The sequence below is a fragment of the Neoarius graeffei genome, chromosome 26 (genome assembly GCF_027579695.1).
Source record: "Neoarius graeffei isolate fNeoGra1 chromosome 26, fNeoGra1.pri, whole genome shotgun sequence".
In the NCBI taxonomy this organism is placed as follows: domain Eukaryota; kingdom Metazoa; phylum Chordata; class Actinopteri; order Siluriformes; family Ariidae; genus Neoarius; species Neoarius graeffei.
Genome location: NC_083594.1, coordinates 11,190,998 through 11,205,202, shown reverse-complemented (window position 1 = coordinate 11,205,202; position 14,205 = coordinate 11,190,998). Strand labels below are relative to the sequence as shown.

At 42.7% G+C, this 14,205-nt stretch overlaps 1 protein-coding gene across 1 annotated transcript in view; it reads right to left on the bottom strand.

Moving 5' to 3' along the window:
• Positions 1–14,205, bottom strand: part of LOC132874669 (uncharacterized) — a 56,251-nt gene that overhangs the window by 3,311 nt on the left and 38,735 nt on the right. The window contains exon 2 of the mRNA XM_060911024.1: positions 1,122–10,096. Within this exon, the coding sequence (XP_060767007.1) occupies positions 7,639–9,273 (1,635 nt within the window). The 5' untranslated portion in view covers positions 9,274–10,096 and the 3' untranslated portion in view covers positions 1,122–7,638. The remainder of the gene's footprint in view (positions 1–1,121; positions 10,097–14,205) is intronic.

Below are 14,205 nucleotides of genomic sequence, written 5' to 3'. Positions count from 1 at the left end.
CAGAAAATCAACTCGCCAAAATTTGTTCATATATGAATTTTACTCAGGGGTGAAAGTAATTTATTTCTTGCTGGTACTAATATTTTGAGTCAGTATGCGCGCGCCGAAAAATACACATAATTATTTATTATCGTCTACTTATCAAGCATTCACTAGGACTTCTTATCACTCAGTAGCACTAGTATAGTACTTTTTTCTATCACACTATCACTCTTTCATCCACCTGTATCAGTTTTTGATTATAAATAAATTGCAAACATCATTTCAACAGCACAATCGTTTCAATAACTTTTTTTAGCTGAACAGTTGAAAACTAACTTTTCATTTTGGACATTCTGTCTACTAAAACACTTTGGATACCAGCTGCGCACGTTGGCGCAAGATGGTTAGTGCGTGGAGCCCACTGCTTATCTCGCATGTTGTCTGTCGAGTGAAACACGGAAGGAATTCACTTCAGACATAGTTCAGAGACAGGTCAGAATGAGTTATATGCAATATATATTGAGGAAAACGTGTTGCTTTTGGTAAATTGACGTTAGCAGGTGTGTTGTTACGCTGAAAGTGCATTTTTTTTTAGCAACAGTATATTTTTCTTTCCGGTACGGCCAAATCTTTTAGTGGTACGCCGGACCGGCCAGGACCGGCTTACTTTCACCCCTGATTTTACTTCTCTCAAAAATAACACAAAAGAGAGTAGTTACCATTAGACAGGTCATGACAGGGGATAATCAGAAAAAATTTGGGGTCAGAATTTTTATTGTTGATTATAGTTCTGTAAACAATCCAGAATTTAGTTCAATTTGGGGACAGTCAAAATTTTCAATATGGCCGCCAAAATCCAAGATGGCCGATTTTCGCTAAAACTTCTCATTTTTTCAAACAATAATTTATATTTTGCCATATTTTAACAGGGTATGGGGGCCTTATATGATTCCTGAACATTTTATAATATTGTATAATAATTATTAGGCCTATAGCAAAACTTAGTCATCAAATTTGTAATTGTGGAAATAGTTTCACTTTCACTTTAGGGTGAGCATGTGAGCATAGGGTGACCAATGATAACATCTTTAAGTTCAATGACATGGACAGTCTGGGCCCTATAATGTTAGATAGCCTACCTTTGCAAGGCCCCATGGAATGACCTGTATGGCTCATCTTTGCAAACTCCATCACATTCAGACCACAGTTTTGCAGTCTCGTTTAGGGTCTGAAAGCCAGTCTGCTGAATAGGTTTTACATCCTTTCCAGACAATTCACAGTTGCAGAGTAAGCATTTCTCCTCAGGAGACAGAGATAAAAATAAAAATGGTCCAGATGATAACATTGTTTTGCTGAAACATGGAAAATGCACCCTCTCAGAAATGCAATATTGATAGGCCTACAAATCAGTATGTAATAAAAATGTTTACCTTATTAGATTAATATAATTTTAACTTCATACATATACACCTCTGTATACAAGCCTATTTATAGGCCTACAAAGAACTCTTAAGAGAACAGGCCTGAAAATGAAAATTTTCCAGACCAGGGTCCCCCCAGGTGGCTAACCCCACCTAGATCTGGGCATATACAATGTTAATAATACTTTCTTACCTTTTAAATCGCCATCATGTGGTTGAGTAGCACATGCTTGCTATTGCATATCTTAGAGGAAAGTTTCGAATTCGCCCTCACTAGACAATATATAGCAAACTGTGCAATGTCTAAGTCCACTTCACGCCGTAATTGTCACAGGTAGGCTATCGAACATTATAGGGCCCAGACTGTCCATGTCATTGAACTTAATTAAAGATGTTATCATTGCTCACCCTATGCTCACATGCTCACCCTAAAGTGAAACTATTTCCACAATTACAAATTTGATGACTAAGTTTTGCTGTAGGCCTAATAATTATTATACAATATTATAAAATGTTCAGGAATCATATAAGGCCCCCATACCCTGTTAAAATATGGCAAAATATAAATTATTGTTTGAAAAAATGAGAAGTTTTAGCGAAAATCGGCCATCTTGGATTTTGGCAGCCATATTGAAAATTTTGACTGTCCCCAAATTGAACTAAATTCTGGATTGTTTACAGAACTATAATCAACAATAAAAATTCTGACCCCAAATTTTTTCTGATTATCCCCTGTCATGACCTGTCTACATTGTTCATGACTAATGTGCATTTATTTCAAGAGCCGGAGTATTTTGATACTGTTGTTAAATACATAAATGAGAACAACACATAGCACCATAATATAATAATCAACAAATAATAAATATATTGGACTTTTTCTCCCCCCGGTCTGCAGGTTGGGATGTCTGTAAACCAATCAGGATGCTCTTTGTCTAGCATGCACTTCATGAACAGGAACACACGCAGTCTCCCTCGCGCACTCCGTCATATACGCGATACAGACATTAATGTTTCGCGTGCACGCTCTTGCTCTAGATTCCGGGAGATATTCGCCAATTTGCGGGCATCAGGGAGCAGTGTTGCCAGATACTGCTGACGTTTTCCAGCCCAAAATATGTTCAAAACCCACCAAAATGCACTTAAAACCACCCAATCTGGCAACACTGTCAAGGAGCCACTATCAATATGCGGGAGACTCTCGGAACTTCCGGGAGATTTGGGATGTTTGTTATATGCATGCGCAGTAGTGAAAAAAACGACAGCCTGATGAACACGGACATGGCACGCGCTTAATATGTGGCGGCTTTAGTTGACGGTGTGTCTGAATCTTCGCTTCATATATCTTCTTTTTATTTTCAACTAGCCAGCCGGGCTGGCTAGCGACAGGAATTACTTTGCCAAATGAGAAATTAAGTCGCCTCAGGCGACCGGACCACCGCAAATTTCAAGCCCTGTATATGTAAACACCCTTTCGGCAGTTAATTAGGATAACACATCACAGCAAACAGTCATAAAACAAGTTGAAACACACAATACCTTGTTCCCATTTCCAGCTAGGTGCTTAATTATCCATAATAAAACTTTACATTGCAAGGCAACGTCTTCAATACACCTTTTCCTTCCGTACACTCTTCAATTGGCTGCCGTTCACGTGTGAACACCTATGCGCAAGTTCCTGACTCTCAGATGAGAGTACGCCAGAAGGGCTTCAAAATAAAAAAAACCCAAAAACGTAAAAGGCACTAACAAAAATAAAACTTACAGGAAGTAGTTAACTTGCTTATATACCATCACTAAGAGTCATTTACACTCCCACCAATCATGAGTAAATAATGGAACAGTATACGGTTTACATTAGGCACGAATGATTTCAAACTGAAAATGACCTTCCCTATAGAAATAACTTGTTTAGAAGGTGGAAAACCCTTTTAAACCATGAACTATGAGCTTACAAGCTATAGCTGGAAGGTATTATTAACTATAGGGTGAACAGGCTTAATCAGTCTCCAGCAGCAAGACTAGCTTCTGGACTGGGCGCTCCACTTCAGACATCTTGTGAGACACTCCTCTTTCTTGCCAAGCTTGCTGTCACCAAGGCAGACCTTAACTCTCCTTACTAGTCCGTCTTTGTCAGTAGTGATTTCTGAAACTCTGCCCAACCTCCACTCGTTCCTGTGCACATCCTCTCCTTTCATCATTACGATATCTCCAACTTGCAGATTTCTCCTGGGAGTATGCCAGCGCTGTCTGAGGGCAATGTTGGCTAGGTATTCCTTTCGCCATAGACTCCAAAACTGTTCTGCCAGGTACTGAACATGTTGCCACCTTTTCTTGCTATACATGTCTTCTCTGATGAACTCACCTGGAGGAGGCAAGGCCTTGACATATTTTATAGTTGGGAGATGATTGGGGTGAGTGGCTCGAGGCTGTGTGTGTGTGTGTGAGTGGGGGGGGGTCACTGAGGTTGTTAACAGTCAGTGGACGGCTGTTGACAACTGCCATAGCTTCATAGAGGAAAGCTCGTAGTGAAGCATCGTTTAGCCTACCAGAAGAAAGAGCAAGCGTGGCCTTAGGATGCCTTTCACTGTACTAATCTGTCTCTCCCACACCCCTCCGACATGGCTTGAATAGGGTGCATTCATGCTGAACTCGCATTGTTTCTCAGCAAGAAATGCAGCCAGCCAGTCTGCACTGACTTCTTTGAGCTTCTTTGAGTTCATTTTTGGCTCCAACAAAGTTGCTTCCTTGATCAGACTTGATTTGACGAACAGTGCCACTTATGGCAATAAAGCATCGTAGCTCATTTATGAGGGCGTCGGTGGACATGTCGTCAAGCATCTCAATATGGATGGCGCTGGAGCTAAGGCAAGTGAAGAGAAGACCATACACCTCGTTCTCCTTTCTACCCTGCTTTGTGAAAAATGGACCAAAGTAGCCCATTCCACAGAAGGTAAAAGGGGGGGGGGGGGTGATGGTTCCACACGTTCAGGGGGGTAGATCAGCCATCCTTTGCTCTTCCGTTGGTTTCCGAAGCAGTCTACAGGTAACGCATTGACAAATGTAGGATGCTACTGCCTGATTGATGCCAGGAATCCAGTAGCCATGGGACCTGATGTCATTAATGGCAAGACCTTTGCCTTGATGTTTCATCCTTTCGTGGTGATGAGCAATGATCATCTTTGCAATGTGATGATCCTCGGGCACGATTGCAGGGTGCTTGATGGAGTCGGGAAGAGAAGAGCTGCACGGCCTACCTCCCACCCTGAGGATGCCATCTTTGTCGAGGAAGGCATCAAGTGAGTATAATGGATTTTGAGATGGTGGGGGATCCCTTTGCTCAGCCGTTTCAACTCCTCTTGATACACATTTTTCTGCAGGTCTATGATTATACAACGTTCTGCATGTTCTCGTTCTGTTACAGTGGTGAGACTGTTTGATCTGTTCTTGCTGATGCACCTTAGTATGCGTGCAACAGCTCGAGTAGCCAGTGACCAAGCTGAGAGCTTAGATAAGCGATCAACAAGGCTTACTCATTCTGTGGTTCTTGTGCCAAGCACTAGAGCACTTCTGACCTCTGGATCTCCGATCATTAACTCTGGAATCTCAGCAACAGGCAGCTTCATTTCCTTGTTCCATAAGAACTTGGGTCCAGTGAGCCAGGTGGATGAACGAAGCTCGCTGGGAGTCAAGCCCCTAGAAGCATGGTCAGCAGGATTCTCATTGGTTGGGACGCATCTCCATTGCTGAGGGGCCGAGCTGAGATGAATCTTCTGAACGTGATTAGCTACAAAAGGTGTGGAATCGTCATGCTTCATTGTTGATGTATCCCAAGATCACCTTAGAATCAGTCCAGAAGAACTCCTCAATCCCAGTAGATGCAAATTCGTCCTTGAGCATGTTGCTCATCTTCACAGAAACAACTGCGGCTGTTAGTTCCAATCTCGGAACATTTGTAACCTTGGATGGTAAGACGCGTGCCTTTCCTACAACTAAGGCACAGTGAACATGTCCCTCTTCATTTTGAAGTCTCAAGTATGAGCACTGGCCATAACCCTTAAGGCTAGCATCCGAGAAATGATGCAGCTCTGTCTTTGTGACCTTTCCAAATCCAGCAGGTGAGTAGGTACAGGACATGGTAACATTATCTAATTGGGCTAGATCACTTCTCCACTGTTCCCATTTTGGACAAAGTTCATCTGGGAGAGGATTGTCCCAGCCTGTGCCTCGCCTATACATCTCCTGAAGAATGGATCTTCGCTTTGAGCAGAACAGGCACCACAAACCCGAGAGGGTCATACAAGGAAGCCACTACAGACAGGATGCCGCGACGTGTTGCAAGCTGATCCTTTAGGCTAACGTTAAGCCGGAAGTGGTCGGATTCCACATCCCACTGAATCCCTAGGACTCTCTCAAGTGGCAGGTTGTCGAAGGGGAGGTCCATATTTTTCACATTAGTTGCTCGTTCTGAGGGTGGTATACTCTCTAGGACGTCTCCGTCGTTCGACACAAACTTGTGTAGTCGCAGACCACCCGTGGTGCACAGTTTGCAAGCTTCTCTGGCAAGCTGAATAGCATCTTCAGTGCTTTCAACACTGGCAAGCCCGTCGTCTACATAAAAATCCCTCATGATGAACCGGGAGCCTTTAGGGTAGAGGTTGCTATTCTCTTTAGCTAGATGCTTCAGCCCGTAGTTTGCGCATCCAGGAGAGGAAGCAGCACCGAACAGATGCACCTTCACCCGGAACTCGCTGGGCAGTGAGTTCAAGTCTCCTTGCTTCCGACAGAGAAAGCACAGGTAGTTGCGATCAGCCTCATACACATGAAAAAAAACATTCCATCAATTTCGCACATCAGAGCAACAGGGTGTTGTCAAAAGCAAATGAGAACACCACTCAACTTGTTCAGCATGTCAGGACCAGAGAGGAGGTGGTCATTTAGGCTGGTTCCGTCGCATCTGGCCGCGCAATCTAGCACTACGCGAAGCTTTTCCGGCTTCTTTGCATGGCGAACACCGTGATGAGGAACGTACCATCTCACCTTCACTCCCACCATCTTCAACCTGCTCTGCATCTCCCTTCTCGATTACCTCCTCCATGAACTCGACATACTGCTCCTTATACCTTTCGTCCCGTTGCAGTTTCCTTTTCAGGTGGTTGAGGCGTATCATGGCTGAGTCTTTATCATCAGGCAAGCTAGGTCTGTTTTTGAAGGGCAGGGGCATTTCATAGTGGCCATGCGTGTTTTTCCGTATACCCTCATCTAGCTTATGAAGGAAGGCAATGTCGTCTTGTGACACTGCTTTGCTGTATTCACTGCCATCCTTGAAGTCAGATTCTAGAATGCGAATAGCATTGGCAGAAGTTACCAGAGGCAGCTCTTTAACTGTGATTTTGTGACACAGGTGACTTGTGCTCAACGGATCATGGCCTTGGGCTGAGCGCCCCACAATAGTCCATCCTAAGTCTGTCCGTATTGCACAGGGTTCCTCATCTCCTCCTAGGATGACCTGCCTTGGTGCCATGGCTCTGGAGCAGTTGTAGCCTATAAGAAGTCCTACTTCACAGTCCTTTAGTGGTTGGATTTCGTCTGCCATTTCTCTGAGATGACTCCATTGTTTAGCCGTCTCACAAGTGGGAATGCGAGCATGGTTAACGGGTATGCAATCCTTCGTGTAGGCAACTGGAAGATCAACCTGAATAGCAGAACTGTGTCCCCTTACACAAAGGCCGGAGACACTCTCACTTTGGAGAACTGTTTTTTCCACTCATGGTGGTCAAATTCACTGGATACTTGTCAGCAATTAGACGGTCGCTCACTTCTTGGTCGACGAATGTTCTATCGCTTTGAGTGTCAAGTAGAGCATAGACAAGCTTCTCAGCTGTTGAACTGTTTTTAGTTGACACCCACACTGGTATTACCATCGATGTGTAGGATGAGCCTTCGCCTGTTACACTGAGTGGATGTTGCAGCAGCAGCACTTGGAGTCATCCCTATTTCAGATGAACACCTTTCCTTTCCATGGTTGTAATCATGGAGGACTGTAGGATGCCTTCCTTTGCAGTTGTCACAGAAGTGACTATGATGACAGTCTTTTGCGCCGTGTCCAGATTTTAAGCATCCGTAACATGGTTTCTTCTCCTTTACGTGGTTCCGTCATTCTGCCAACATCCCTGTGAACTTGGGACATGCATGAAGTTGGTGTCTGTTATCTTGACAAAGGATGCATGGAGCTTTAGCCCTTTTCTGGTCTGACCTTTGATTTGTGTTGTCTGTAGCTGTGCGAGTGGTGAGAACACTGGCCTTGTTTCTCTTTGTGTCTCAGATTTCTCTTCTCAGTGTTCGAGTCTGATGAAGGAAGAGCATGAAGCGATGTAATTGGATTGCAGGCAATCTCAGCTTCAGTTGACACAAATGTTGCACAGTCCTTGAAACTTGGAAATTCTTGCTTCTCGTTCAGGCACTGGGTGACTTGTCGGTTCCAGTGTGAAGCTGCCCAGTCTGGTAGTTTGTGTGCAAGCTTCTGGCTCTCCTCACAGTCATTTAGTATGTCAAGACCCTTGACGTGAGGCATGGCATCTTGACAGGCATTCAGAAAATCTGAGAAGTTTCTGAGTCCTTGAACATCCTTAGGTCGAATCCTTGGCCAATTGGTGAGCTTCTCTCTGAATGCTCGCTGAATGGCGAATGGCTGGCCAAAGCGACGATTTGGCTTGTTCCATGCCTCCTGATAGGCTTCATCATCATTCCGGAAGAAAGTGCCTTCTAGCACCTGGCATGCTGGACCACAAACATATTTCTTCAGATAATAGTTTTTCAACTGGTGCGATTGCTCTTTGGTCAATGAGTGAGGTAAACGCTGCTTTCTATTCAATGGAATTGCATCACCATTGAAGACAAATGGCTCTGGAACAGGGAGCCTACTTAAGGCTATGCTGCCTTGAAAGACCCGAACAAGAGGGGAAACATCTGTGTGAGGGGGTATTGCAACATGAGATAGAGAGACTGCAGTTACAGGCACACACTGTTTCCTTTCATCGTTAATGCAGTCAGCAGCTTCATGTTCCGTCTCTTTATCGTATACCTTTAGCTTAGCTTGAGCTGCCCGCAATCGCTCCAACTCATGCCTTTGTGCCTCCAGAGCCTTCTGTTGTTGTTCCTCTAACTCTCGGATGACTTCTCTTTGTCTTTCTTCTGCCCCCATCATTTCATAATTTGCTTCCTTCACTGCTAGCTCTGCAGCTGCACACTTGGCTGCCATGGACGAAGCTGTGGAGTGTTGGTCAGACTTGCTGTGACTTGTCAAGGAAGCAGCAGATCCATAGACAGACTTTGCATAGTCACGGTGGAGCAGTTCATGAAGGCGGCATCTTTCCATGTCCTCATTAAACTCACCTTCTTCGTCTATTGCTCTGCCGTAGGCAATGGCGATGATTTCTGTGGTAACTGATTCGCAAGTGTCAACTCCTCTTCTCACGCCGGTGGAAAGTGTGGCAAGATCTCGAATTCCAAAATACAGGCTCATTACGTCTTCCTTCACTTTCTTAAGCTCTTCAATGAGAGGCAAGAGCTCACTCTCTGGCATGTACGTCTTCAGCTGATCTCTTACTTTGCATATGTCGAGCTTCCATTTTTTGTACATGGAGAGCAGCCATTTCTCCTTTTTCTTGGCCTCTTCATCTTGCAGTGCACGCATTTTCTCTGTCAGGTTCCGCGCATGTTCAGAGCGTCGAGGCCCTTCAGGTTCCTTCAGGTCAGGTGTCTCAGATACAATCGCCACTGAGTGGAGCTCACTCTGGAAGTCTTGAACTTTGTGCTGGGAACCAGGCCTCTGCTCCTCTGTCTCCTTGAAGCTACCTGACTTTGACATTATCAACTCAATTTGAAATTATTAAGTCAGAAGAAACCTCAAGTATGATCGAACCTTTGCAATAAACAGAAAGTTGCTGTGGATATCCAGGTAAGTATTACAATAAAGGCAAACCTTAAAGTACTTGAAATGCAAATATCAGAATATGAGCATGAACAACTAGCAGAGCTGCATTAACATGCAGACACTCAAACAACTGTAAATGTCCAGGTAAGTACTGTAATAAACACACTTCTCAAAGTACTTGGCATGAAAAAATATAAAATGTCCTTAATAAAAAAAAAGTGTGTATGTGAATGTGTCCATGTGCGAGTGTAAGCAACAGTTTCTTTCCTTTGCTGTAGATGAGAAGATGAGTATGAAAAGTTCACTGGTTCAGTCTAAAAGGGCTGTTCATGTGGAGCTCACTTTGTTGCAGTCTGTAGACTGTGTAATATAGGTGTGTACTCTCAGTTCTGCTTCAATGTCAGTGAATGTGACCGTACTTGACCATTGCATCGAATCCATGAAACCGCTGCCTGGATTGCCGAAGTGGATCACGTGCCGACACGTCGGGACATGTTCATGATGAATCCATGTAGACAGCACATGGCGAAGTAGTAGCAGCAGGCACGCCGTGAAGACCCTCCATCATGGCCCGTCATAATGGCAGCAAGTCGTCGGATCGATGAGGGCAAGCTCTTACTATAGCGAACCCCAGCCAGCCAATGTTGAAGCTTACTGATGTTTCAAGAAGCATTTATTATGTTCAGCCGTCATCCTTAATTTGAATACAAATATACTTCCTTTCCTTCACAACCTTTCTTCACAAACACCGTAAGAGCTGCATATGGATAAATAAAATAAAATTAGCTCTCGCAAGCATAAACGTTTCCATAATGCCAGTTAACCACATGTGGACATTAATCAAATATTCACTCACATATAAATCGGTCAAAGCACATGAAAAGCTAGAAAACCAGCATTAACACGACATTACAGCTTATCCATGTAGCACCCTTTCGCATAAGCTAACTTTAGCATGGCTAATACAACAACGATATACGTAAACACCCTTTCGGCAGTTAATTAGGATAACACATCACAGCAAACAGTCATAAAACAAGTTGAAACACACAATACCTTGTTCCCATTTCCAGCTAGGCATTAATTATCCATAATGAAATTTTACATTGCAAGGCAACGTCTTCAAAACACCTTTTCCTTCCGTACACACTTCAATTAGCTGCCGTTCACGTGTGAACACCTATGGCCAAGTTGCTGACTCTCAGATGAGAGTACGCCAGAAGGGCTTCAAAATAAAAGACCCGAAAACGTAAAAGGCACTAACAAAAATAAAACTTACAGGAAGTAGTTAACTTGCTTATATACCGTCAATAAGAGTCATTTACACACAGCATGAGCTTCAGTTGAAAAAGAGGAGGAGTTTGATGCCTTTACATGTCTTGGAGGAAGTACATGTTAGCCTTCACTCACATGGTTAGAGAGACCTGGCTAGTGGGTGGATACTAGCAGGTGACCACACTGGACAAAAAACAGGTGGAAGAAAGAGGAAAACAAAACAAAACAAAAAACTATAATCTTCTAATGTGGTGAAGACGTTAGGCCACATTTATTTAACATTTATGGAAGGAGACCCAGATATCAGTCAGTAAGTTTCCCCAAGATGGAAGAATCTTCAAGACAGAGGACTTTGTGCTTTCTGGTTTCTCAGTCACACGACATCCCACTTTTTTTTTTTTTGGTCTCAGAATAAAACACAGGAGTGGCTGGAGAGAATGACAGACATTAGGCCACATTAAATGTAAACAGAAACAAATTAAACATTCATTCAATGTGTCATTCATTAATAAATTAAAAATTGCAATAACAAGCAAATCACTATGGTTTGAGGGGAATCCTACACTTTGGGCCATGTCGTTATATGAAAATAAAATCACGCGGCATAGATTTTTACACACACCCATCGTGTGATATTCCATACTTTTTTTGTTCAGGTTAACATCAGTTTATAATGACTAAAGTATTTTAAATAAGTAAGTTTCTCTCACTCCTCGCTACCATGTTACACGCTCTATAAACAAAGTTCATACTTTAATCAGTAAAAAATCTAAAGGTCACAATTTGTTGATTAAAATAAGAGAGACTGAGGCTACATCCCAAATGTACTGTATTGCACTTTTAGTGCACCAGATAGTGTGCAGGGTAGAATAAACAGTGAGTGTTACTGAGCACCAGAGTGGCCTAATGTCTTACAGAGATAGTCTTTATCGTCAGGATCTTCCACTTTAACGGAGAGACCTTCAGGTGGGTTGTCGAGATCGTCTCCATAGTTGTAGATATTCAGCTCTAGCGTCTCCTCTTTCTTCACACAGGCTTCTGAGGTCTCTCCATCCATGGATGTCTCGGTTTTTATGTCCTCACACAGCTAAAGATCAAACAACAAACCTGTTAGGGCGGGACGGTATCCGTCCCACTCGGGAAGGTGCTGCTCTCATTTCTCACAGCATAGCTCATAGTTTCAGAACAGGCCTAGTTAATCTGCGACAATCCAGTGCCAAGGCCAGGGAGCAGACAGACAGACTAAACTGTCTGCCTGCTACCTGCACAGAGTCATCACACAGGTACCATTACATTGAAGCATGAACTGTTAATGAACTTCTTACTGAGCTCACAGACACACACAAAACACCGATTCCAAAAAAGTTAGGACAAAGTACAAATTGTAAATAAAAACAATGCAATGATGTGGAAGTTTCAAAATTCCATATTTTATTCAGAATAGAACATTGATGACATATCAAATGTTTAAACTGAGAAAATGTTTCATTTAAAGAGAAAAATTAGGTGATTTTAAATTTCATGACAACAACACATCTCAAAAAAGTTGGGACAAGGCCATGTTTACCACTGAGAGACATCCCCTTTTCTCTTTACAACAGTCTGTAAACGTCTGGGGACTGAGGAGACAAGTTGCTCAAGTTTAGGGATAGGAATGTTAACCCATTCTTGTCTCATGTAGGATTCTAGTTGCTCAATTGTCTTAGGTCTTTTTTGTCGCATCTTCCGTTTTATGATGCGCCAAATGTTTTCTATGGGTGAAAGATCTGGACTGCAGGCTGGCCAGTTCAGTACCCGGACCCTTCTTCTATGCAGCCATGATGCTGTAATTGATGCAGTATGTGGTTTGGCATTGTCATGTTGGAAAATGCAAGGTCTTCCCTGAAAGAGACGTCGTCTGGATGGGAGCATATTTTGCTCTAGAACCTGGATATACCTTTCAGCATTGATGGTGTCTTTCCAGATGTGTAAGCTGCCCATGCCACACACACTAATGCAACCCCATACCATCAGAGATGCAGGCTTCTGAACTGAGCGCCGATAACAACTTGGGTCGTCCTTCTCCTCTTTAGTCCGAATGACACGGCGTCCCTGATTTCCATAAAGAGCTTCAAATTTTGATTCGTCTGACCACAACAGTTTTCCACTTTGCCACAGTCCATTTTAAATGAGCCTTGGCCCAGAGAAGACGTCTGCGCTTCTGGATCATGTTTAGATACGGCTGCTTCTTTGAACTATAGAGTTTTAGCTGGCAACGGCGGCTGGCACGGTGAATTGCGTTCACAGATAATGTTCTCTGGAAATATTCCTGAGCCCATTTTGTGATTTCCAGTACAGAAGCATGCCTGTATGTGATGCAGTGCCGTCTAAGGGCCCGAAGATCACGGGCACCCGGTATGGTTTTCCGGTCTTGACCCTTACACACAGAGATTCTCCCAGATTCTCTGAATCTTTTGATGATATTATGCCCTGGAGATGATATGTTCAAACTCTCTGCAATTTTACACTGTCGAACTCCTTTCTGATATTGCTCCACTATTTGTCGGCGCAGAATTAGGGGGATTGGTGATCCTCTTCCCATCTTTACTTCTGAGAACCGCTGCCCCTCCAAGATGCTCTTTTTTATACCCAGTCATGTTAATGACCTACTGCCAATTGACCTGAGGAGTTGCAATTTGGTCCTCCAGCTGTTCCTTTTTTGTACCTTTAACTTTTCCAGCCTCTTATTGCCCCTGTCCCAACGTTTTTGAGATGTGTTGCTGCCATGAAACTTCAAATGAGCCAATATTTGGCATGAAATTTCAAAATGTCTCACTTTCAACATTTGATATGTCGTCCATGTTCTATTGTGAATACAATATCAGTTTTTGAGATTTATAAATTATTGCATTCCGTTTTTATTTACAATTTGTACTTTGTCCCAACTTTTTTGGAATCAGGGTTGTACATATTCTTTCTGCAAACTTAATTCATACATTTAAGTTTTCTTTTCCTTTAAATATGTTTTACTCTTAATCTAGTCCATTTAATAAAGTGCCAAAATTTAAACTTTAATATGCAGTTGCCTTACTTTTCTTTTCAGTGCATTAGTTATACACATGTTACGGTAATTGCATCAGAAACATTCTAAAATTAGTTATAGTAATACAGCAACTTATTTTAAGGCGGCAGTTCTTGGGTTCAGATCCCTTTGTGATCAACAGGTCGTCATGATGATCGATTCTCTTCATTGGATTGCATAAGATGGAGCAAACCACTGTTCATATTTTCATGCGCATTTTGTTACAACACTACTTGATCATAGATAAATAAGGTATCCCGTAGATTTTTCAATCTATCATATACCCAAGTAATCGATAACAAAACAGTTTAACTTGCATATTGAACTTTAAGGTGAAATTTCAAATGTGTATACATTAATACTATTTAGGTCAGAAATCATTGAAACACTGGTAAAATCTATCCTATAAATCAGTGATTCTCAAACTGTGGTACGCGGGCTCCATTCGAGTGGTACGCCAAAGAATTACTTAATTAAATATAAATAAAAAAATAAATAAAACGACCGCGTGGGTTTCCTCCGGGTGCTCC